This window comes from Centrocercus urophasianus, unplaced genomic scaffold, assembly GCF_019232065.1.
Source record: "Centrocercus urophasianus isolate 14NV4802_14NV808 unplaced genomic scaffold, USGS_Curo_1.0 seq_12, whole genome shotgun sequence".
Taxonomy (NCBI): Eukaryota; Metazoa; Chordata; class Aves; order Galliformes; family Phasianidae; genus Centrocercus; species Centrocercus urophasianus.
Window position 1 is genome coordinate 3,379,575 of NW_024884364.1, and position 27,214 is coordinate 3,406,788.

General features: G+C 35.9%; 1 protein-coding gene across 1 annotated transcript in view; it reads left to right on the top strand.

Moving 5' to 3' along the window:
• The window catches only part of SPAG17 (sperm associated antigen 17), a 92,060-nt gene that overhangs the window by 19,330 nt on the left and 45,516 nt on the right, over positions 1-27,214 (top strand). The window contains exons 5-18 of the mRNA XM_042809887.1: positions 1,693-1,897; positions 4,483-4,677; positions 7,438-7,619; positions 10,530-10,676; positions 11,397-11,478; positions 11,811-11,929; positions 12,793-12,930; positions 13,012-13,122; positions 13,688-13,838; positions 15,440-15,670; positions 19,068-19,150; positions 19,810-19,926; positions 21,709-21,863; positions 25,842-25,954. Coding sequence (XP_042665821.1) covers positions 1,693-1,897; positions 4,483-4,677; positions 7,438-7,619; positions 10,530-10,676; positions 11,397-11,478; positions 11,811-11,929; positions 12,793-12,930; positions 13,012-13,122; positions 13,688-13,838; positions 15,440-15,670; positions 19,068-19,150; positions 19,810-19,926; positions 21,709-21,863; positions 25,842-25,954 — 2,029 coding nt within the window. The remainder of the gene's footprint in view (positions 1-1,692; positions 1,898-4,482; positions 4,678-7,437; positions 7,620-10,529; positions 10,677-11,396; positions 11,479-11,810; positions 11,930-12,792; positions 12,931-13,011; positions 13,123-13,687; positions 13,839-15,439; positions 15,671-19,067; positions 19,151-19,809; positions 19,927-21,708; positions 21,864-25,841; positions 25,955-27,214) is intronic.

Sequence of the window (27,214 nt, forward strand, 5' to 3'; positions counted from 1 at the left end):
TATTTGCATTCAGCTATCTCCTCATGCTTAACTTCCTGTAAGCATCATTAAAAAAAAATGTAAACAGAAATTTATTTAGGTTTTTGGAAGAAGCTCCCAGTTATTCAAATGTAGTTGAGATAAGGGAAAGAACAGAACTCTTTGCTTGAGTAAAAAGTACTAATGCAGTATCTCAGTCTTAGGACTGAGAGACGATAGAGCTGGAAACTATGTATTATCATTGTCCTTTTCTGGTGTTCCCTGAACTGACTTCCACATATCGTTTAGGGCTGTCACTACTAGCCCCAAGACTGCCTTAGTCAGCCTGCTTAACTTCTATAGCAGGAATTTCAGCAGGCTTGCACAGAATCACTGTGACATTGAGAGGAAAGGGAAAAGATCCTCAAAAGAGGCTTTTACTTTCTGAAGTACCAACGACAACTAGTGCTCTTTGTGGGAATCTTGACAAATTCTAATATATATTTCTGCTTTCTTGAGGCTCAATTACATAAAATTATTCAAGTGCAATAAACAAAGCTTATTGTAGCACTGTTGTTTGATGATTGTATCCTCTGTTTTGATGTGTTAATCAGCTTAGAATTCAAAGTCATAATATCAAAACCTTCCAGCTGAAATGTCTAAAGTGGAGAAAATCTGAAAGTAAATAAGATCAGAATCACCACAGCACAAACAATTTTAAGAATCATTGAAGACATTCCTAAGTGATACAAAAAGGGAATGTTAATGAAGGGAAGGAAGGAAAAGATTTTCAGCTCTGATTTTGGATTGAGCTAAACACAATTGCTGCAGCTGGAAAGCCTGGTTGACCAGCTGAGTGTGGGAAAGACAATTGTGTAGAATAAATTGACCTATCTAATTTGCATGGAAATATTTTTTTCATTGATTTAATGGCAATTAAAGTGACACAAAAGGAATGCTAGCAGTAATTAAAATTAGTATCTTTTTAGTGTATTTAAAAAACTTTATAAAACTGAAATTTTATTCTTACGTAGTTAGTTCATAGTCATGATGCCGGATAGAAATATGGTGTTTTTCTTGCTCTTACAGCACCTCCCTTTACCATAATGTATTTGGATTATTTAAATTTTTTATTTGATCTGAGCTCCTTAGGTGTATAATGTGAGACTTTGGGTCACTATCACCATCTTTTTTTCATTCTTTACTCTTAAATTACTGAGTAAATTTAAATGTTGGGGGTTTTGTTTGAAAAGTAATGAGAATGGCTAAGTAATATCCTGAATGACATGAGCACAAGGCTGTTGGTTGTTGTTTATAGTAGACAGATATTTACATCAAAGACAAAGTAGTGCTGGTACTATTTTACACCTTATTCAAGTGTTAACAGAGATGCTTAAGACTTGACAGAATTTGAATTTTGGTCTGATTTTCCTCCAGAGAAGGTTTCTGACTGCAAGTACTGTAGTGGCAGTAACTGAAGGACAGTGATTCTTCACTCACCTTTCTACCATTATCCCTGTTATTAATGTGAAGTCTTAACGCTATAATTCATTGAGAATGTAATAAACTAAATGATGTGTTTAAGAAGAATAAAACAGCGTTCAAGACATCTTCACTACAACATTATAACTCTGAAAAGGAAAAGTATTCAAAGAAATAAATTGATTTTACAGCACTCTGCCCTTTGTTCTTCACAAAGGCAACAATGACAACTTAGTTTCTTTATCTTGTCAGGCTGAAGAAGAGCAAAAAAAGGAGAAGAATGGGGGGAAAGAAACAGGCAAACCTATTGGCAAGGAGAAACCTCCTAGTGCCAAGACAACTGAGAAAGAAAGAAAAGGAAAAAAGACAGAAGCAGCCCCTCCAGTGCCAGTTACTGGTAAAAAAAATACCCAATTGAAGCGACGAGGAGAGAAGGAAGAGGAATACAAATATATTGGTATGTAAAACTGCAGATAAGCTTCTGAGAAACTTGCTGAAAAATTTTTAAAACTAGCTTCTCATTCAGTCTTCCTTTCTGTTCCATGCTGAAAGGTATGTTTGGCAATGTTAAAGCATTGCCACTTTGGATTTGAAGAGGGCACCGTGTTCTGCTTAGAAGAATAGAAATACAGTAGATGGTAATGTCTAAGAAAAATACAGATGAGGTATATGTGGCAGTTTGACATCAAAATGTTTTAGCGTGTCTAAGACTAAACTAAAGTGGATAAATAAAACATGTCTTTACACAAAGATTTCAGAATAACTAAATGCATTTGTCAGTATCCAAAGGCAGCTTTCTCTTTGTATTAATGAAGTAACACAGAGCTGTCCACCACTGTTTGGAGGTGAAGCCAAATTCTATACAAAAGGTAATATGATATTTGCTGTAAAAACATGCAGCTGGTACTCAGACCTGAAAAAATCTACTTCAGAAATGAGATTTGTAAGATAAACAATAATATTGCTGAGAAAATCTTTGTTCTTAATGCATAGCATGCATGGTTGCAAATATCACTGGAACAAAAACTACTGGAGAATGTACATACATCTCTTCATTTAGAACACAGTTATATTTAATTTGGACTAAAGTCCATTCTATCTATGTCAGAAAAAACAGGAACTCTCCCATTGGAAGAGAAGTTGCTCATCTTGGATGTGTAGCCACTGAGCCAATGCAGATGTTCCTCTTTCATCAGACTTTTGTCTACATTTCTTTTGAGGCCAATGGCATTCTTCAGTTGTCGGTTCAGATGTTTAGAACAAATCTGAATCTTAGTCAAGCTGGCAAAAGCACACAGGATTTGAACATTACCTTTCTGTTCATAACCCCTTGTTTTCTCAGATAAAGCTGGTCAATAATAATATTCTTTTGATAAAGTTAGGTTTTTCAGAGACTTGAAGAGAAGTGTTTGAATAAATGCTTACGCTTGTAAGAATCAAAGCTAAAGTGATGTAGAGAATTCATGTCATCTTATTTGTATATGTACAGAATATACTGGCCTGAATGGCTAAGTACTGATAAAGTACTAATGTGGTTCTCCTAGGCCCTGTAGAAACAGTTTCATCAGAGCCAATATTTTTTTTTAATTTCTATTGTCTGGGCAGAAAACATCAGAGGTATGTGTAAAATAAGAGATTTTATTCCCCCAAGTCTGTACTTAGCTGCCTTTGTTAGCCGCAGCTAATAAGGCAATGTTAAAAAAAAATAATAATCTAAAAACTAACCACCATGAAAAGTCACCTTGTTTAGTGTGATTAGTAGCTTTAAGTTATAAACTACTACTACATGTTGTTATACTTTTATTAACTGTGATGGTCTTCCAAGGATATTTACAAAATAGTGGTAGAAATGGTTGCAAATCATGGCAAAGGAGAAGTTGTCTTGGTATTTTGCACTTGTGAAGACAGTACAAGAATAAAAAATAAACTCTCCAAAGATTGTTGGAATGTCAGAAAGTACATACTGGTTGAATTTACATTACAGAAAGTCTTCCTAAATGAATAGATTTAACAGGAAGGGAACTAGAGTTCCCTAGAAGTAAGCTATATTATTGAGCATAAGACATATTCTGTTTAGCATTAAGATTCTAAAAGTGTGTTTTGTTGTTAGGACAGGATAGACTTTTCTAGCTGTATGTGTTCCATAGCCAGCAAAGAGATAAAGGAGATTCCATTATCTTAGAGTGAATAACTAAGCTGGATAAAATAAATTACCTAATGCCTATCTGAATACCTGTTTTTCTCCATAGGCCACAAATAGGATCTACTCAATAAGTAACTTAGACTAAAGACGAGTTTCTGGAAGGTTTATTTGCACTTATCTGATATGATGCTTGACATCATTTGCTTTGGTACATTGGTATATTATTGTGTATATTACTACGGAAGCAGACATTTAATGAAACTTCTCATCCATTCTCTAAAAGGAATTTGGATGAGTCTGGCCAACTATAAGGACTAGTGTGAGTTGGTATTACCAGATGATGAGAGTTTTGACAGGGACTCCTTCTTGCAAAAACAAACATGTTGGGCAGGGACCCAGTGATTACTCCTTCTTGTGGCTAATCCTTCAAAATTACTACAACTAATGCTATCTCTCAGCTGTGACACAGTAACTTACTCTGTGTGTTCCCTCGCTAGCTTTAGGTGGGTTGAAACTATCAGTAGAACATGTGAGAATGTCCTGGAACTAAATAGTTTTTCTTTGAGAAAAGCAGTTGCAGAAAATGTTACTGCTACAGCCAGCATTGTGGTTATAATAAACTTCTCCAGTAATTTTTTTACTGTTTCTTCCCCAAACAGTTTTTCTCTAAGTGGTCTGCTGCTGAAGACTTCAATCTAACACATATAAATTTTAGCATATTATGTACAGTTATGCCAGTGAGGCTATAGAAGAGCTGCTTCTGTGACCCTAATTTGCAATATCCCTATGTACTAAATATATATATATAATGTAAATATATATATAAATTATATATATATAAAATTTTGTTTAGCTGTTGAATTCCATGCTCTAATCTCTTTTGATTTTGCTTTGAACAGATGATGAACCAGATGACGGTGCCCATTATTACTTTATAATTTTGGGTTTCCACAACCTTCAGCTACTGCCAGTGATGTCTGAGCTTGGAGTTAATGTTTCAAGTGTAATCAGGATTTCTTCTGAGAATTATGAGCCATTACAGGCATACTTGGAAGCAGCTAGACTTCAAGAAGAGTCTTTACTTTCACCTGAAGGTAACTTGGTCTTAAGAACAGCATTTGTGTAGAAACAATAATGTTTCATATGCAAGTATATACTGTTCTCCTTGTTATCCCTGTACTTTTCTCCTTATCCCTGTGCCTTATGTTTATGCATAATACTTGTGGGCAGCTGTATTTCCATGTGCAAAAATGATATTGCCATTGGTTCGGTCACCAAACCAAAGAGTTTGCCAGTACAAAAACTTGCCTTAGCTGGACAATGATTAAAGAGGCAGTGTTTTAATCACAGTTCTGTGCAGCAACCACCATAGAACATTTTATCAGATGTATAACATTGTGTGTCATTATCCAGGAAAATCTGTTTCTAAGAAGTCTTGAAACATTTGGTAATTTCGAAGGAAGTGCACAGCTTTCTATTAGGTTGGGACCATGGGTCAAACTAAAGAAGAATATATCACAGAAAAACAAGCTGCCTGAAGATAGCTGAGTAGTGCCTCTGTTGAAAAGGACTTGGGATCCTGGTGGACAGCGAGCTAAATGTGAGCCATCATTGAAGGGCAGGAATATCTTTCAGTCTTTGAGACTTTTAAGATTATATTAGATCAGTGTATGTCAACAAGGATTTATTTATTTGTGGCTTGGAGCAGGAGTTGAAGTATGTCCTATTTGAATGGCTTTTGAAACAGTGTAACGCATGAAGATGTATCTTAGGAAGGAAGATAGTAACTTGTAAATACAATTGTGGTATAATGGTTCTGTTGTTCTTTTCATTAGGACTCATAAATCCTGGATTAGGAAGGTAGCTCTCTTGTTCTTTTTTTTTCTTATCTGTTTACATCCACTAATGGCTTTCCTTTTGTGAATGAAGTCAAGCATTGTCATTACCCTTTTCATATGGTTAGTTTTTTGTTCCTCTAAACACTCTATTAGCTTCACTACTATTACTTCCACTTCTCTTAGAGTTAACATTCAGAACTCAGACCAATCTCCCAGCTTGACAAAATGTAACTCATTTTTCAATGTATCTGTTGGAAATGTGTGACCTGACACACCCTAGTAATTTTTGGACTTCTGTTTACACTGTGATGGTTCAAAATCACTATGCGATGTGTTAGTATATACTAGATGTTATTATTCCACTGTTATATGACTGTTACAGATTTTTGTTGTTGTTTTTCTACATGCTGAAATCATGTAGAGTACTACTAAATACTGTCTCATTTCTATTCCTGAAGACTTCAGTAATAGTAGTAATATATGGTAATAGTAGTATAATGACTATAAGACTTCAGTAATATGACTTCATGTTAATTCAGTAAGAATGAAGAAGAGAGATAGTATTCAAAGGTAGAACATCTGATGATTGATCCTGACATCCCTTGGTGCAAGGGGAGACCTAAGCATCATAAACTTGTTTGTTTTATCATTAAACTATACGATAGAGATGGTAAAACATTATTCCTCTGTTGTTAAAATGGAATTTCTAGATACAAGGTAATTATCTCTGAGCCGCTCCACTTCCGTTCAGGAACATGAAGAGATCACTCTAGGACCGAACAGTCTGGATACTGCTATATTGCCAAAATATGTGTTCAAAGAGTGTTAGGAGAACTTTGCTACTGGTGAGATACCATGTAGAATTAGAGCTTATCTTTCATGAGCACCTGAAAAAAGAGGGAAAAGGAAGGATGTTCCTTTGTCCCAGGTGAGCTGTTAGGAGCATGGAACAGTTAAAATCAAGGCCAGCATTCTGTCCCCAGAAGTGGTCATGAGCTGATGCTAATGAAGAGGAAAAGGAGAAGAATAATAGGAAAAGAGCACTGGAAAGGAATGAAAATAATAGAAAAAGGATAACTGTATAAGAAAAGCATGGATGAGACTACTTCATGTGCACTTAACATAGCCTCCATTTATTTTCAAGTCAAGGTATTTTCCTGATCCTGATGTATCTTTTCAGTAAACCTCAATGGTTTAGTTTAGTGTGCCCAGGTGGCCAAGAAGGCCAATGGCATCCTGGCTTGTATCAGGAATGGAGTGGTGAGCAGGACTAGGGAAGTCATCTTGCCCTGTACTCGGCACTGGTGAGGCCTCACCTCGAGTACTGTGTTCAGTGTTGGGCACCTCAATACGGAAAGGACATGGAGGTGCTGGAGCAGGTCCAAAGAAGGGCAACAAGGCTTGCGAAGGGCTTGGAGAATATGTTCTACAAGGAGAGACTGAAGGAACTGGGGCTGTTTAGTCTGGGAAAAAGGAGGCTGAGGGGAGACCTTATTGCTCTCTTCCAATATCTGAAAGGTGCTGGCAGCAAGAATGGGGTTGGTCTCTTCTCACTGGTGACAGGTGATGAGAGGAGGGGAAATGGCCTCAAGTTGCACCAGGGTAAGTTTAGGTTGGATATCAGGAAATAATTCTTTACAGAGAGGGTTCTTAAGCACTGGAATAGGCTCCACAGGGAGGTGGTTGAGTCATCATCAATGGATGTGTTTGAAAACCATTTGGATGTGGTGCTCAGGGACATGATTTAGCTGTGGGTTGTTAGAATTGGGGTAGTATGGTTAGGTTGTGGTTGGACTTGGTGATCTTTAAGGTCTTTTCCAAACTGAGTGATTCTATGCCATGTTTCACTCAGGCTTTTTCTTCCTGAAGTTTTTAAACTCAAAGTTGGTTGTCAGATTTTTTTCTGAGATGGTGAGAATAGGAATATTCTAACAGCTCTTACAGAAGATTAATAACAGTTTGTGCTTTCTGTAGAAGGGAGACATTGTATCATGATGTATTATTTTAAAATTTTAGATGTAGAAGCAGAAAAAGAAAAGAAAAATGAATCTATCAAAGACCTGGAAACATTTTGGAAATACCTGGAACCAGTTCTGAACAGTGAAAAGCATGGGTCAAGACTTTTTGATGTTGCCAGACTTCATCACCTAGTTAAGGAGAATGCCTTTCCTTCTGATTGGTCTGACAGAGAAATCCTGGTCAGTAGATAATACTTTCACTATATATGGCAAGCTTTGAAGTTTGCAACATTTAGCTTCGTTTTAGTAATGGCAAGAATTTTAGTTTGGTCTTCTGTGAAAAAGAACTAAAGTATGTTTCACAAGGAGTCCTTTGAATAGAAACACCTGACTTGGAGTTTCTTAATACTGTAGGCAACAACACCCAAGTTGAAAGTAATATGAGGTGTTAAATTTATTCCGTCTTCACAATGACCCAGTTTGAATCTCATTAGAGAGTCAGGTGTCAGCATGAAATAACATAAAAATTATGTTTTTTTCCTTCTAACAACAGGCCTACTTACTATTTATCAGAAAAGTCACATGACAACAAATTCAAACAAATGCAAAAAAAACTTTTTGATTATAAACTGTTGTTTTAGCACATACTGTGCTACTTGTTGTCCTACCCAAAACATGGTTTTGGTTTATTGCTTTTCATAACCTGCTGAGTAAGGACTATTACTTGGTAGAGGGAGGCAAGGTGAACAATTAGAATTTTTTTTTGAACTGAGGATTTCAAATGCAGCAAGGTAAAGTGTCCAGCATTTTCCAGTCCATAATGGCAGCAGTAAAAAATATGTGCTAAAGCAAAATGAAACAACTTTCTATGATTTATCCTACTGTATTTGTGGTCTATATTATTACAGTTAAATGACAGACTGTATCTCCCTAACACTTATCTATAGTACATCAAATCCTGTATATAAACAATCTGGTGAGCTAGGAAGTACCCTTGATCCTAAAGAGATCAGAACTGAATTTGACAAAATCCACCATGGTTTCTAAGGCGTTTGCTAAAAAAACCTCAGTTGTGAAAATGTGTAGAGTTGCTATTTTATAACATTATTCACCATTATATTTTCTTAATCTGATCTTCACATATGAGGCCAATTTTGTGAAAGATATTCTTTAATCATTTCTATTTTCCCCTTCTCTTCTGAGAGTCCGTAAATATACTATGAGCAATTATCTTTACTGAAATAAAAGAAAAATTGTTTGTCACTGAAATTGTTCCAGCAGGTTGTAGTTGTAATTTCACATTCTTCTCTATCTCAAAATTCAGATGAGCTCTAAAGAAGTAATTCTTTAAAGATATAGATGTTGAAAATGCAAGTAATGAAATCATAGAGTAAATCTGTTCTGGTGGAATTCCTGGAAAGTCTTTGAGTACTATCTTGCTGCATTTCTGAAGTCCAAGAGCTATCAGAGTAACTCCTGTGACAGATTGATAGGCATTGAAAAAATGATGGAATATTAAATGCAGGAAGTTATCTACATTTCAGATATTTCATGTAATGGAAAATACTTTCAGGAATATTTTCTTTTTTTCAGTAGTAACTGGTGGCTGGACTCAGAACTTTTGACAAACATGTCTGTCCTGAAATGAGGAAAATTAGAATCATAGAGTAATAGAATGGTTTAGATTGAAAGAGGCCTTAAAGACCATCTATTTCCAGTCCCCCAGTGTGGTCAAGGCACTTCCCAGTAGATCACGGTGCCCAGGACCCTACCCAACTTTCAAGGGGGAATTATTTTAAATTAAGACAGGGAGGTTTAGTTTAGATATTAGGAGGAAGTTTTTCACTCAGAGGGTGGTGATGCACTGGAACAGGTTGCCCAAGGAGGCTGTGGAAGCCCCATCCCTGGAGGCATTCAAGGCCAGGCTGGATGTGGCTCTGGGCAGCCTGGTCTGCTGGTTGGCGACCCTGCACACAGCAATGGCGTTGGAACTAAATGATCACTGTGATTCTTTTCAACCCAGGCCATTCTGTAATGATTTAACATGGCCTTGAACACTTCCAGGGATGAGGTATCTACAACTAATCCAGGGAACCTGTTGCAGTGCCTTGCCAGTCTTTGAGCAAAGAATTTCCTCCAAATATCTAATCTAAATTTCCTCTTATTTTAGTTTAAAAAATTACACCCTGTCCTGTCACTACCCTCTCTGATGAAGAGTGCCTACCCATCTTTTCTATAGGCCCTCTTTTGGTACAGCAAGGACCCTTTAAAATCTCCTCAGAGCCTTCTGTTCTCTAGGCTGAACAAACCCAGCTCCTTCAGCCTTTCTTTGTAGCAGAGGTACTCCAGCCCTCTAATCATCTTCACGACCCTCATTTAAACCCCCCTCCAACATCACCATATCTTTTTTGTGCTGGAGGTCCCACTTCTGGACACAGTACTACAGATGGAGCCTCACAGAGTAGAGGAGAACAATCAACTCCCTCAACCTGCTGAATTCTTACTTTGTTAAAAAGGCTGAGCTTGCAAAACTCTCCAGTACTTTAATTGAAATTTTCAATTAGCCCTAGTGATCTCTTGTAAGTAACATTAATGGAAAGTTTTATAAAAGAGCATTGAATTAGAGAAGCAAAAATGTGCAAATATTTATTCTGAAAACTGTTTTTGCAAACTGAACTTCTAATATTCAAATATTACGAATACTACAAGTTTTCCATAACTGATGACTGACCTGAGTGCTTGTTTAGAAATGATATAAACAGGGCTAGTGGTAGAGAAAGCAGATGCCTGATATTTCTTAAGAATCAGTTAATATGTTTACTGTGAGTTATGGAACTGGAGGACAGTTGTGTTTCTTCACCATGTTTCATTTTAGAAAACTTAAGGTTGAGATATCCAATTACTTGTTTAGGATAAAAAGAAGAGTATGGCCATTAAAGCCACTGAAATCTGGTGGCATGTGGTCTGAGAGAGGGTTTGGTATGAGTATAAAAGTATTTCAAATTTAAAATTATGGTTGATCTCAATTCTGTTTGAAAATTTTTGAACAACTGTGGATCTGCTGGATAGAGAAATAATAACTCATGTGGCTACATTACATGCCACATTTGTGTGCACGCTTCATCCTTTATATCTGATTTTCTGTCGTAGCTTGCATTTGGCACTGAACTATTTGAAAGCATTGCTTGTTTAATGTATGACTGCATAGACTGGAGAAGACAGCATTGTAACTACTTGGAAAACACCGAGTTTATTAATGTGCCTGAACTATCGACACAGCCACCTGTAGTAACCAAGGCAAGGATTTTCTTTTGCTTTATCTTGTTTATTATAGAAAATAATGAGCTATAGGATAGAATTACCTTCCTTCAATTCTGCACAAAAAATATCAGCTTGGACCATCACTCCGTGTATAATGTTTCATAAACAAAGTTGGGATTTTTGTCTTCAGCATTTAAAAAATCAAAAATGGGAAAAATTATTAGAGAAAAAAAGATTATTGGAGAAACAGAAAAATAAACATCTGAAGGATCATACAGATATTATCATAAGCTATCACTGGTTTAAAAATTATTTAACTTATGATTATGTCTTCTTATGCCTGGAAAATCACTATGCATGCACAGGGCTACTATGTCTCCTTACAGATCTGCAAACTATGCAAAAATTATTATTTACTTCTATCCCAGATCAGTTAATTTATTTTGCTTATAGTAGACAAAACAAGTGTGCTCAAGAAAGCAGTTTGTTGGACATGAACTAGAGACTGGATAAAAATAGGATTTCTACATCTATAGCAGTGCTTCTGAACTCTCACTTAAAGCATTTGTAGAACAACATAACTTGTTCCCTTCAGAGTCAGATTTGATTTAAGCCACATGAAATTTTAGCATCTAGTTAAGAGTAAGAAACTAAAGCTAAATGAAATTATTTTTCCCACCTGTTTGCATCTGGCAACCCTCACTTGTTTCAGTGATTCTGATTATTATTTTTTGATCTTTGTCTTTGTTCTTTTAGATACAACCAGCATCACAGATTACACCTTCAAAGAAAAAGCAGCAAGCAGAAGAAGTTCTGACAACTGTAATTTTATCACAAGGCATGTCTAAAGGATGAAAGCAATGGTCCTTTAGCTGTTCACTCTGTCTTATCATTCATTCACCTGTTAGCAGAAATTATTTTCACAGGAAGCAAAATCTGGTTTGATGCTGTGGGAGTATTTCGTGGTGAATACACTGTGAAAACCCCTGGAAACTGCAGTGGTGATAACTAAGGTTCTTTAGAAAAATCGCTTTTTCTACCTCTTCCTAGTCACAGTTGGATTTAATAGCGACACAATCATGAACATTATCTTTTCAGAAAAATTGTCAGAAGGTTGAACTGGTCAAGAATTCAATAAATCTAGCTTAATGAGTTTTCTTTTTACAGCAGAGGAAGAATTTTCTTTTATGGCTACTTCCATGGATATGAGATATTACAATGACTTGCTGAATCAGATTCCCGAGGAATGCTTTTCTGTGCCCATAATGCTGAACTGCATGCTGGAACAGGTGGAAATATATATTTTTCTCTTCCCTCAGCTAATTCTTTCTAGACTTGGTATAATGATTGATCAAAGATCAATAAATCAATCTCTTTCATACTAAAACAGAAGGTTATGAATGGAGGCACTGACGATGGAGGTTCAATATTAAGGATTCATAACTAAAACATGGCTTTCTTTTTTTTTCCTTTTATATTGTGCTCACTTATCCTGTAAATACAGTATTACCCTAAAGTTTCATTTTTAAGACTACAGATCCAATATGATCAAATGAGGAAAAAGGTGTCATTTTATAAGTAAGTCAGGAATTGTTTTTTCACATCCTATGCAGCAGTATTGAACTTGTAATACTTAACTAAGTACAAAGGTCTTATGGCAACCTTAACAATACAAGTGCTATGTATCTATGCTAGCACTAGACTGGTCTGATTACTTTTGAGTTCAGGCAAAATCCACACATTACCAAAACCCCACAGTATGATTTGAAAATCTTTCTTATTTTTGAATTGAAATTTCAGCACAATTTGTTTATCCAAAGATAGGCTTATGCAAAAATACTCAAGAAAAAGTGTGACACCTGAAATGCAGACAGAATCTGTGTTAATTACAGTTCTTAACATTTCAAGTTGTAAATCTTTTTCTTCTCATCCTTCTGAAGGTGAATAATAAGAGAACATATTTCTGTTTTCCATAATTGTGGCTGCTTATACCAAAAAGAAAGAAAAAAAGGTTTTCTTTTTGTTTCCTTACAAAATATATGGATAAGTGTTTAGTTTATATGTAACTTACCACAGAATCTGCCTGGTAATTTTAATGATGTTAAGCAGCAGTAATATTTTAATGAAAGCTACCATATACTATGTTCACTAGGTTATTGCAAGTGAAGAAAACCTAACACCACCTAGTCTGGTGGTGCCAGAAGAACGGGCAGATGGGATACATCATAAGATTGCAGATCATATAGCCTCTGTGCTTCCTTCACTTCCACTTTCTGAGAGTGAAAAAAAGGTTTGCATTGTCTTTAGTTTGTTTCCTACAATAACACATTTGTATTATTATTGGTGTTTAATGCATCTTTCTTTTTAACAGAATCTGTATGACTACTTTTCTCCCAAATACAGCGAAGAAACTGTAACCCCCAAATACCCACTCCTATTTAACTACCACGATACTCTAGCTCAGCGCTTGCACCTGCTGAAGGTATAGTGCTATCTGTCACATATGAAAAGTTCTAAAGTCCACGGACAGTAAATACTCAAGGCATTAGAAAGAACTGAGTGAGTTTTGCTTTACAAAAACACGCAGTATAGATTACATTTTTCCATCTGGGATAGACACTAACACAAGTCCTTAGTCTGCTTAAGAAGCAATGGATTACTTATACAGACTGAGGACACATCATAACACAGAGTATTAAATGGATATACTGTTTGCATTAATAATAAGATTTATTTTTTTTATGTAAATGAGTGATGTTACAGAATTCTGTTGATTTACTCCAGTATTGCAAAATTTTTGAGTCTAGGTAGCACAGACAAATATCTTCTATTATTATGCTCTCCGTCATTCTCTTTTTATCTCACTTTTCTTGCCCAAAATATCTGACACCATGATTCAGTAAAGCACTGTTAATATCTGATTGGCTTAAACACACACTTAAGTCTTTTGCTGCAAAAAGACTTACTTATTCTAACTTGCTTTTTTAGCAGTCCATTGGTGTTAAAGTTTAATTTTTTTAACTCTAGTACTTTGGTGTTTGTTTTAGATCCAAGGCAACTTAAATCCGAAAAAGATTGAACATGAAATGATGGATAAATTGCCTCTTAAAGAACTTATCCATTTCACCCTTCCTTCAGCTGAAAATGACTCTAAACGCTTGGCCAGAGTTCACGAGCTTATGCATTATTGTACCAGTGGTGAGCTGATTTTCATTTATATAACTTCTTCCTTTTTCTTCTTATTGATGATCCTATTAAAAAGTGGGAATTTGAGGATGAGATTTTTCAGCTACCTAAAACCTGTGAGGAATTTCCCATTTTTCATATTCTTGATTGTAACATGGCAAGTTATACAAGTTAAGCTAACTTCACACCTCAGTTTCATGGTAATTGGACAAGGCAAATGAGTATTAAGCATTGCAAAACTAAGAGCTGGCAGTATCTCAGAAGTCTCTTGTTTACTTATTTATGTTTAGTAACATACAAATGGTTACTGTATCTGAGAAAGAAAGAAACAATCTTGCAGATTTCTGTTTTGATGTTAGCACACAGTGCTTTTTGGTAAATAATGACATAAATCATATATTTATTTACCAGCATCCTTGGGGTGGAGGAGCGTGTGTTTTTTAGGTAGAAAATTTTTATTACACAGTAACTGGTTTTCAAAATATATTCTTTTTAAGCTTCTGCTGTTAATAATGAACTGGCTTTTATAATAGTCTCTTTAACAAACCAGCAGAATACGTTCACTTCTTCAACCATAATCACTTCTGCAATTACCTTTTCTTGGAATGTGCCCACCACCATGACGTACACTGTGAAACAATCCCAAAGGCTGCATGAATACCTTTAGGCATTTTTGAAAGTTTACAACTTCTAAGAAATATGAACATCACGATCTCTTTGGTTACATTTGTGCCATCATATAAGCGGCAGTATTTGGAGGTACTTTCCTGGTTATTCATTCCCCAAATGCCATGTGTTGGATTAGTTTACACTAGCTGCACTGTGTCTAGGTGTTGGTATGTTCATTTTAGACAGTGTGTTTTAGCTATTACGGTGTTCTATATTGCTGTAGCTTGCCAGCTACTGGATATCAATTTTGATGATCTTCACTGGACCATACTGTACTGCTAGGCTTTACCAACTGTTAACTTTGATAGTAATTTCTTCACTTTTTCAGGATTTGCAGTGTGCTTGGGTACTTAACTACTGCAAGGAGAGAATCTTTCAATCTGAATAAACTTGCCTAAAATTCAACATTTCTCCTGATTATCACTGTTAAACAAACACTCATGCAAACAACCATAAGTAGCATTTATTGTCTTTACACCTTGAATTCTTCTATGGAAAGTGTGTGTAAAATTTGTTTTCAAGGTAAAAAAAAATTTTGAAATTTTGCTTGAAAAGTTACTGATGATAAAAAACGTTAATGATAATGGAAGCTTTTTCATGAGCTGCAGTTGAAAATAGCTAGCTGTTAATTGGTTTGATACAGTGTATTCAGTATTTTAAAATCATCATAATTTTTATAAAGCTAATGAGCCGGGAAGTCTTCAGATGCAGGAAGCACTTCGTTTAAGATGGATTAACAGTTAGGTATATCATTTTGCAATTTGGAAGCATTCAACTTTGAATGCAGTATAAAATGTAGCTGACATAATTTGATCCTTTACCATTAAGGAAATTGTTGTTGGCTTTTGCAGAGTTGCCAAGAACAATATGCTTGCATAGTTTTCTATTTATCTTCTGCTGAGCCACAAGAACATTTTCTGCTAATGATTGTAATTCTCATATAGAACTTCTGAGTTGGGCTGAAGTGGAAAGAGCCTTCAGAGTGTTTACTTTTGAAAGCCTGAGGCTGACTGAGCTGAGTGACTCTGGACTCCTGGAGAGCTCTGGATCTCTGATTGGAGGTGATTCTGAAGTATCTTGTATACCCTGGGATAATCCAGCCAAGTTTGCAAGGCAGCTGAGACAACTCTACCTTATGGAAACGAAACTTAATGGGAAATCACCAGGAGGCTCTGGTAAAAACCTCTCTGTTTATGTTACTCCTGAAGAATTTGGATCTGCTATTTATTTTACCATATCATTTGCTGTTACAGGCCAGTGATTTTTATTCCTTATACAAATCATCAAATTTCAAATATTGTGTAGTCTGAACATTGAGTATATACATAAAGACAAAAATTAGCTGTTTTTGTATGATATAACTTTAAAAAGTTGATTTATCAACTTATTAAAATGGTATGTGTAAAAAGCTGTGTACTAGAAAACTATTTTATTGCTAATGACATTAAATATATATTTAAAGGTGTAGAATACTGAACATGAGCTTAAATACCTTTCTGAATGGAGGCTCCTTTAAGCTGTAATGGCTCCTGAGTTTTTGTCACCTTAGTAGCAACCATGGAGTAAGATCAAATGCGATGCATAGGGTGTTAGTCAACTAATTTGATGATTAGTTGTGAATGAGTATTAGGAGTGGGTAAGATACATACCATACATACCATACACATAAAGACTCTAGATAGTGATGTGAAAAGTTGAAATTTAATTTAAAAAAAAAAAAAAAAAAACAAACAGAAAAAAATCTGTGCTATGCTTTGTAGTTAAACATGCATATGTATCTTTTACTTTGTAGAAACTAAAAGAGGGGTGATTTAGGTGGGGCATAAGGAAGGTTTTTTACAGTCTTGGGTGGTGAGGCACTAGAACAGGTTGCCCAGAGAGGTGGTGGAAGCCCCATCCTTGGAGACATTCAAAGTCATACTTGAGCAGGCTCTGAACAACCTGATCTAGCTGAAGATGTCCCTGTTCATTGCAGGGCAGTTGGACTAGAGGTCCTTTCCAACACAAATGGTTCTATGAAATCTGGCCTAGCTTTGTCTGTTTAAATGGGTCTAACCAAAGCTAATTGTTTAGACATCTTCTGTGTAAAAGAAGGATAATTTATCTGGTGTTTCTTAAAGTCTAATTCCACTGTAGCATAGATACCTACAGCAGCTAAAGCGACAGGACTTGAATCTATCATCTCCTCATCTGAACTGCCATATTTCTGCATTTCTGCTTTTGTTACAACTGGCATTTCTCAAATCTTAGAATCATAGATTCGTTAAGGTTGAAAAAGACCTCTAAGATCATCTAGTCCAACCATCAACATATCACCACTATGCCCACTTAACTATGTCCCTAAGAGCCACATCTGCATGTTTCCTGAATATCTCCAGGGACGGTGACTTCACCACCTCCTTCAACAGCCTGTTCCAATGCTTCACCACTCTTTCTGAGAAGAAGATTTTCCTCATAACCAACCTGAATATACCCTCTCATTCCATTGTTAGTTACCTGGGACACCAATCCCTACCTCACTACAATTTCTTTCTAAGCAGTTATAGAGAGCGATAAGGTCTTCCCCTCCTCCAGTCTAGACTATCCTAGTTCCTTCAGCTGCTCTTTATAAGACTTGTGCTCCAGACCCTTCACCAGCTTTGTTCTTTGTTGTTTTTATATGCTCCAGTGTCCTGTAGTGAGGGGCCCAAAACTGTATTCAAGATCCAGCCTCACCAGTGCCAAGTACAGGGAGATAATCATTTGCCTAGTCCTGCTGGCTACCTGACTCCTGATCCAAACCAGCATGCAATTGGGTTTCTCGACCACCTGGGCACACTGCTGGCTCATGTTCAGCCAGCTGTCAGCTAACACCCTCAGATCCTTTTCCTCCCACAGCTCTCCAGCCACCCTGCCCCAAGCCTGTAGCATTGTATGGGGTTGTTGTGACCGAAGTGCAGGACTCAGCACTTGATCTTGTTGAAACTCGTACAATTGGCTTCAGCCTATCAATCCAGCCTATCCAGATGCCTCTGTAGGGCCTTTCTACTCTTAAGCAGATCAACACCTCCTCCCACCTTGGTGTCATCTGCAGACTTACTGAGGGTGCACTCAATCCACTCATCCAGATCTTCTTAGAGGTGTTAAACAGGACTGGTCCCATTACTGACCCCTTTGTGACTAGCTGTGTGTGATTCCATTCATCCCCACTGTTGGGGCATGACAGTCCAGCCAGTTGTTTATTCAGTGAGGAATACACCTGTCTAAGCCATGAGCAGACAGCTTCTCCAGGAGAATGCTGTGGGAGGTGGTGTCAAAGACTTTAGTTACTCTACTTTGTAGACTACATCATGTAGTGAACTGGTTCTAGAAGCCACATTCAAAATAAGAAATTATTTTTTTGAGATCTGAGAAAAGTAAAAATCAGATCAGTTTAATCTGCTACATCTTTATATTTATGATATTGTCCATTCTCTGCTACTGTAGATGTCTAAGCAACCATCTTAGATAGGAAGTTTGAGCAGACAAAATGAATCTTGCTTATCTGCTTTTTTTCTGCAGCTTGAGAACAGTTTTGTTGTTGTTTTTTTTTTAATGTTAGTTTATTTTACTTCTATGTTAGTCACAATTCTAAATATTGTAGTTACAAACTGAGCTGTCAACATTTCAGTGCTTCTGCAGTACGAAATACCAGGAAGATTAAGCTTTTGCAATGAGTTTTCTTTAACCTCCTAAAGGCAGCCAGCAAACAGATGCAATTTTTCAGAGAAGCAGAGTCTAAGAATGCATGTCTGGAAGCTGAGCTGTTTATGAACCATTTATGAACAAATAATTTCAGGAGTATTTCTTTGGAGTAGAATTTTTCTTGTATATCTGAATTTTAATCAAATGTTAGTGAATTCTGCCCTACATTAGGGCATTAAGAATTCTATTAAAAGAAAATTATTTTTAAGAGTGAGAGAAAATACAAGAATATAGAAATGAAAATCTCCATGTAATCCTATTAATGTCCGGTGCCCATTGTAATAATGATAGTTTATCAGTCTAATCTGTGCATCACAATTACTACTTAGATCCTTGGTAGGTGTAATGTTTTGTCATTAGCTTATAGAGTTCTACAAATCCAGTTAATTAAGTTTAAAATACATGGTTTCTGAGAATTCTAATATCAAAATAATTTATTCCAGCTTTTCTTTATGTTATCTCTGCAAAGGAATACTTGTTTCTCAGGTAATGAGCTGGTTCTTTACCTGTGAATCTTGAGGCCACTTCTTAGAGTATTTTTAATTTTTTTGGGCAGGCAAAGCTATTACAGGTTGTATAAAGAAGATAATTTGAGTGGATTTCCCTTTTTCCTTTCCTTTTTTTTTTCTTTTTTTTTTTTTTTTCTGGTTAATGATCTCGTTCTTAGTGTGTATGGATTTCAAAGTGGCTTGAAAGTGATCATGTATTTAGCAAACTAATGTCATAAAAGGAAACTTTAGTTTGCTGGCAATCTCATCAAATATGCTAAGGAAGTTGCAGCACTCTGACCTTAGTGTTTAGGGCTGAAATTTCTGGAACAGTTCTTAAAATTCAGTTTTCAATTTCTAGGACATGCAAAAGGAAAAGACAAGGATGAAAGAGATGGTCTGGCTGTTTTGAACAAAAAATTGGATGTTTCTACTTCTGATCTGGCAAGTGTGATGAATGGAGTAAACTCTGCTTTATAGCGTGAGATAACAGAAAGTGCTGTTCAGTATTGGGAAATGTTTACACAAATCCAGTCCTGCATGCAGATGACAATTTTGTCATGTTTGGGGAATATGGAGATGACTGTTAAGCGCTATCTGTCACTTTCTTTGAATTCTAATGTGATGGGTTTGGTGAAGCTACTAATGGAAATGCAGGTTTTACTGAATACCAGGAGTCAAATACTTGAATGAATGTTCAAGAAAAATTGCCAAACTGTTTCAAACTAACAGACTGAGCGTTTTGGCTCCTTCAGAAACACCTGCCTGCCATACAGCCCTGGATAAATACAGCAATTTTAAAATCACTTCATAATACCCGTCTAAATATTCATAATTGCTTACAGCACTCAAAAACATATAACCTAGCAATAAAAATAGTTGAATTATGTTTGACATAAAAAGCCAAAAGCAAAAACCTTTGGGAGCAGTTGTTGGGTTTTTTTTATTAAATATTGCCATACGGCTCTGCACGTGTGCAGCATTATGCAATTAACTGTGAAGTAACATGTGATGCTGTCTATTAAATCAACAAATTACAGTTAATTTGATACAATTGACACTAAAATGTTGATAATCATTACTTTGTTTCATTGTATTTTGAGGTGAGTCTGGAAAATTCTGGTCTGGAACCAAAACTGGAAGAAATAAAAAAGACTCAGAAACGTTGTCTGACAGACTGGAATTTTGCTGAGCGTTTTCATCCTGATGTCCTTCTTCAGGTATTTGTGAACAGACGGTTTTGTAGATTCAGTCATGTCTCAGAATTAGTAGGGGAATACAGGGTATTTCCCTCCTAGATAATTGGTTCAATTTCATCACTGATGCATTTTCACCAAAACTCGTTGTTCAGCTGCTTTAAATCTTGCATGAGAAGCTGAAGTTAATAATTGTTTTTTATTTCATGGTTTGGCCACACTGCAGCTGTTTTTTTCAGTATGATTCTTTTAACTGTGTGATGAAAAAAAAATTACCCTTAAAGGTGACCCTCCCTGATCATTACAAGATTAATTAGCCCACTATATGTGAAAGCATACTTTACATATACTTGTACAGCATATGGTTTATGGACAAGCAGGAAATTTTGTCATAATAATTCTTCACCCTTTGAAGACTACAAGCTTTATTTACAGAAATCTTGTGAGCTAAAGACACAATTGATCTTGCAGAAAGAACAACAAATGCAAAAGATGAGTTCAGGTGTAGATGACATGAGGCATTCTCTTTGGAGAAGTAGATTATAAATTCAGGGCTGTTTTGACCTTCAAGGCAATTCTTTTTGATCCTCACACATGCTTATGCAAGGATAGAGAAATGGCAGCTTTTTCAGCAGTACTTTAGCATCCCCTCATTAGGGTCTGGGTAATAGATTTCAGTACATGGGGAATTCCTACTTAAGCAAGATAAACAGCTAATACAAACTAAACTGTCAGTAATTAGTGTCAAGTCAAAAGACGCTGATGGAAAACAACTGCAGAAGAAAACAGCAACATTTTGTCGATGGTATTTCTTTATTTCACATATAAGCACTGTATAGGAACTGTTGAGTCACTGCCTAAACCCACTGTTTGATCACCTGGAGAGAGGATCCGATCAGCCCTGGGAGCACAGGTGAAGGCAGTTCACCTGTGTGACTGGAAAGGGTGGAGCCTGGCTGCACATCTTTTAGACCCTATTTAAGGGCTGACTGCCACAGAGGAAGTCTCTCATTAGAGATCCCTCCCTTGTAGAGTTTTCCTCTCTGAGCCTAGATCTTTTTCTGTTTGTCTCTTTTGCTGTTTTACTTTTGTATCAGATTTCCACTGTACTAATCTTTCCAACTGTAACAAGCACCATTTATACAACCAGGTGATAACGAGGTTTTCATATTTAAAGAGAATGCTTGTTGATATGGAATTACTTCCATCTCATTTCATTTTGATAGTTTTGTAGAAACAGTAGCTTGAAAGAAAGTTTTGTATTAGATATAGCTATAAGTTGCAGCTTACAGAGAATGTAAACATTGGAAGTGATGGTCTATACAGAACAGCGTGAAATAATGTATAACACAACAAATGTCAGAGATGTTCAGGGCACAGTAGAGTAAATTGGATACAAAATGAGCTGAAAAACAGCTTGTTTCTTTTTTTCTACCCACTTTACAGTAGTTCTGCGTTTACTTGTTATGTATTTATTTCAATACTCGTTATGTATTTATTTCAATACTCATTTTAAAATCTTAAAAATATATGAATAATAATTTATCTATTCTTTAACTGAATTATTTCATTCGTGGTCTGATTCAGAGGTGAAAGGCAGAGAGTATGTATTCTCCATATGGATAGTGGCAGAGTTTCAGTTTCCACATGCTGGATCACTGCAGATTGCTAGAATCCAAGTAGTTTGCGTGCATCCTACAGGAAGAGTGAAGTTCTGAAGTACCCATTGCTGAAAGCTGTGTTGTTTACCATCTACACATACTACTGTGTACAAAGAGGATGTACCTTTCTTTCTTTCCTTTTCAGGTTCTTCATACTGCAGCCCAGGAATATAGATGTATCGATTCCTATTATCATACACAAGATAAGTCTTTGCTAATGGTTCTTCACAATCCTATGAATCAGAATCGTTTGTGCCGGGAGACTTGGGATGTTGCATTGCACTCTAACGTTGGATTCAGGTAATTAATTTTATCACTTCTATATTAATCATAGTCATTTTCAATTAAAGCCCTATATGGTCATGGCAAATCTTTTGAAATTTCATCCTGCATGATCAAAGGTTTGAAATTAAAAGGTATCATGATGTAATTACATTTAAGAGAAAGCAAGGCATAAAGGTAGAGAGCAGTACTGTATCAAAAGAGTTTTGATGAGATAATGCTTTTCATAGTGAGGAGAACCATACAGTAACTGTGCATGAGTCCTTATCACATGGTTTAAGAATATGATAATACACACAAAGTCAAATTAGGGATATACGTGTCAAGAAAATAATGTTGATCTGGTGGAGTTCAAATGGCAAACTGTCTAAAAACTTAATTTCCATGTTTTTCAACCATAGTTATATGAATGGTACAGCTATCACATAAAGTTTTTCTGGGAAAAGCTAGAAGCCTTTTATTAGTATTAGGATCTTTTTTTTTTTTTCTCTTGGAATAACACATTCCTCTTAACTGTCACTATCTGCTCATCAGTAAGAAGTATAAATGTGCTACTATTAGAGCTTTTTCCAGTGGATATATTTATTTTGGTACCTTTTTGCACTGCTGATATATAGTATAGATTATATGAATCCAACTGCTATTCCAGTTTGTTGATCAAATGTAGAATATGTGTCAATGTACTGACATGTTAAGAAGCAATAATGCTATGGAGAGACATCTGAGCTAGCTTTAACCATAACACAGTGGTTCTCCGTGAATTATTTAAATCTGATTCATCAAATAAAGTTAAAAGTAACTTATCAGTGGACAAACTTGTTGGGTTTTTTTTTTGGTTTTTTTTTTTTTTTTTCTGCAAGTCTACCAGTAAGCATCACTATCTGAGGAACCTATTCTATTTATCAGAATATTGGACTCTTTCAATGTAAATTTTTGTTGATACCAACAGATTTAAACAGGTTTTAATGCTAAGTAGGTGAAGTGTGCCTTCCAGAAGACATACTTTGTACTGGTTTTGCTCTTAGGGAAATCTACGTGAATCCATCTCAGTTTGTTGTGATTAGCAGTGACTTATCCTGAGGACCTGCTGTTGTGTTACCTGTAGGAGCAAATATGTGGAACCAGACTTCCTCAGGAAGCAATTAGACTTGAAACAACTCTTCTAACAATTCCTAAAACAGTTTGGCAGCTCACCTCGACACAGTATTGAAATAGTCAATTCAAGGCCAACTGCAAAATGAGAAGAGCTCTTGAAACCTTCAAAACAAAAGATAATGATTTTACATCCAAAGAAGGAGTAATGCACACTCTTTGGCAGACAAACTAGTTTTGCTGAGGCTGTGCTAGCTATATGTTTAGTCATTATTATTCTTCCAGATACACTGGAAACAAGACTTGAACATTAAATACAACTTCTTGGTAGGGCATGCCAGCTTTGTTCACTGACATTTCTTGGAGTTCTGTTTCAAAGCAGAAAGGCATTCCTAAAGAAACTAGAATGAAAGCTAACTGAAAGGTTTGATTTTACTCTTCTTTTGGGGAAATACTCTGTGCTCTCTGTCTGCTATTTAGTATCTATGAAGAGCTGTAGGCTCTTGTTTAGTTCTGTTATGTAGCATCTGTACCTGCCTTTTCTCTGCAAAGTAATTACCACATTTTCTGACCTTACTCAACCTTTTTGCTTAAGATCATGTCAGATTTCCAGACAAAGTAATCACAAATATTTGCTAGCGTATGTTTCCAAGCAACCTAACACTTCTTTGGAAGTCTGTCTTTAAATACCTGGAGCACTTCAAGCTGTAGCCTCTCTTGGATTCCAGTCTTGCTGAGTTGCCATACACACAGTCAGAAACCCTACTTGCTAACCTGCTTAGTAACGTAGTTGTATTGCTTGTGGCACTTTACTTTTCTATGAAATATTGGCCTCTGATGTAACTATGGATTAATTTTCCTTTTATTAAAATTACTGTCATTCTCATTGGGGGGTTATATTTAGGAGTCACACTTTCAGCACAGGGGAGATATTTGACTGTCTCTCTGTTATGGATTTTCTCCATGTGTGTTTACTTGTTACTTCTTTGTTGTGATATCTTACAAACCAGATACCTGCTTTGTAGGGTTGTTCCATAGTTGCTCTCTGGGATATAGTTCTTTTACCTGCATACTTGAGAAATTGCTGCTAGTCAGTGGATTTCAAGTAGTTCCTTTTATGGCAAATTCTCATACAGAAGGGAATCAAATTTTGTGTTGCAGCAGCTTGATTTGGAGTTGGTTTTGCTCCTGGAGAGCTCAGTTACTTCTTCTTCTTCTCCATGGCTATGAAATCCTATAGTTTGTGTAAAACATCCAAAAAATGCAAGAATTGTATCCTTCAGGCACAATTGGTCAGGCAGTATGAGAATGCCTCTGAAATCCAGTGGATTCTATGGACTAACTGGGTCCAAAGGCATGGGCTCAGTGGTACATGTGTAAAAATCCTTCATTTCTGTTTAGAAGTGACCACTCTATCAGAAAGCCAAGTTGATTTCAACATTGTCGTAACTATTCTTTTGCTGAAAGTGAATCTTAATGACATTTGTTTACTGTTTCATAGTAAGCACATTGCACAAGTTACTGGAAAAAATAATTATTTCTGAGAAATGATTCTGAGTCAGACATTGGCAGTAGTGACATCAGAATACATATTAATAGAATATGTATTTTTGACTTTGAATGACTGTTTCGTTGCCCTAAAATACTTTCCATGCGAATAATCTCATTTTTATTTATAACATATATTCATCTTCAAGTTATTCCAGTACTGGCAACTCTAGGTCTAGCTTAGCTTTGCATTTGATTTTCAGCACCTCTGTTTTTCTAACTTGTATTCTTTGATTCAAATAAAAGCAGAGTTGCCTTGTCCCTGCTGAATACATGACAAACAGTTTCTCTATGCAGGTATCTCAAAGCAGGCTGTATGCACACTGCAGGAAGTAGGTCAGACTAGTATATCTTCAAGCTGTATATAAGCTGTGTATATATCCAGCCTATGTACACAGCTTACATATTAAATCTCTTTGATATACAGGGTAATGCTACAGTAATAAATTTGAAACCATCATGAGGTTAAAAATTGCTTGGTCTGCGTTCACAACCAAAGTCTGTGGATACTGCCATGGCTTTAGAATACAGTGGAAGCATCTTGAACTCTTGAGTGAAAAAAATTGTGAAGATAAAATGACTTCTATGCATGCTTCTTTTACTTTTATACTTGATGAATTATGGTAATGCTCCAAACAAGAGATTGAGGAATAACTGCATGTGCAATTTTTAGCTTTTATCTTGCCTTGAAAGCAGTCATGCACAGTAAACTATTTAGTAGTTTCAGATACCACTGGAAGACAAAATAACACAAACTCTGCATCAGTTTATCATTCAGTGCTGACTCACACTATTATTTACCAATATTCTTAATTTATGACAGGCTACAGTGCACTGATTCTCTAATCTGAATTTGGGTGATAATTTCCAAATGTCTTTCCTTGTCATATTGATAGAAAAGAGCTAGAAAATAAGCAGAGTGCTAGAAACTAAGCAAAATAACACCTTCTTAGCTGTCAAACAAACAAAAAAAAGTGTATTTTAAAAGGCAATATAAATCAAGAGCAACTAAGAAAAGAAATAGAATTGGTCTGAATGTCTGTTTTCTGGATGTCTGGATTTTGTTTGATGGCAGATGTTCTTTGGAAGACAAGTTTCTACTATTTCTTTGCAGTCAGGAGAACCCAAATCCCAAACATCAGTTATTTTAAACAAGTATCATTCAGGCATAAATACCAGTGTCTGCATTTAAAAAAAAATAAAAATTAAAAAAAAAAATCTGTTAAACACAGTCCTTCTCTCAAAGGTCACTGCATAATATTCATATAAATTGAGAAGCTGAGTGAATTTTTCCTATCTGAAATCATCTTAGTGAAAATTGTATTATTGTAAATAGATAAATGTTACGCTTTTCAGGAACTATCTTGAGCTGGTGGCCAATTCAATTGAAGACTGGGTTAAAGAAGAAGAAGTCAAATATCAAGAGAAGAGGATAGCTAGAGAAATAAAGGCTCTTAAGCAGGGAGAAGGTATGACAGAAGGACCATCTGAATTTTTTGACTGTGCTGTCAAAAAGCCTGGCTTATCTATAAAAGCTTTAAGTGGGTATCTTTCTGTTTTATCCTAGAAAATTCGTTTGTCATGGTAAGAGCTGAGACCCAAATCTGTTCATAGTAAAATCCCATATATTTTTAGGGCAAGCATGTCTTGTCATCTGTATATACATAAACATCTTTTGAAATTAAGTATATTTACTTAAATACTCTGCATCATCCTTCATTTTGCAAACTTGAGTCCATTAATATAAATATACACTTTCAGGATCTGTTTTCATTTAATGGAGTTACTTGAAAGACTACATACAACTATGAAATCTCTGTCATGTGACATATGTGAATATGAAGAGACAAACAGCAATTGAAATCGACAGCTTTTTTGAAAAAGCAGGGTAAAAGCTGGAAGTCAGAAGCTGCAGACTAGAAACTAAAACTGGAAACTGGAATTAACTAGACTGCAAAGCGAACTTTAACTACAAGCAGCGTTTTGAATATCAAAAATAGTAAGCAGCTTATGCAGTAAATGTTGAGCAGGCAACAGATTTTTTAACACAAATATTGACAAAAAAGAGAGCTTTTGTCCAAATTTTCAATGTGTGTATTTAAGTGGAATTTAAAATGATTTGTTCTGTAGCCTTTACTTTACTAACTTTCTTTGAGAATTTACTTTGAAACTTTCTAGCACTAAAGATTACCATTTACAAAAGTCGGATTGCCATTCCTTAACTAGCTTAATGCTTCTGAATGCTTGAGAACCGAAAGGACATTTATGACTTTAGAATCTTATGTTGCACCCATGTAGCTCTCCCAGTTTTGGCTTAATTAGAGCTAATTTTCTTTGGTAGTGTCTGATACAATGATGTGTTTTGTATTTAGGAGGAAAATAACATTGACAGTACCCCGGTGTTTCAGGTGTTACTCAGCAGTGCTTGCACGAAGTGTTTTTCTGCTTCTCGCACTGCTCTGCCAGCAGGGTGGTTGGGAGTGCACATGAAGCTAGGAGGGAACACCATGAAGACTGTTCACCCAAAACAGCCAAAGGAACATATGGCCCCCAATTATGAATGCCAATTAATACTAGTTGTGAGATAAATTTCTTCTAATCTGAGTAGCGTATTATATCTCTAAAAATATTTAACATTGACTTTATTCTGCTCTTATACTTGTATATTTTACTATTGACCAATGTGTATTTTATTTTGTTTACTCATACCATTTTTATTTTCATTTATG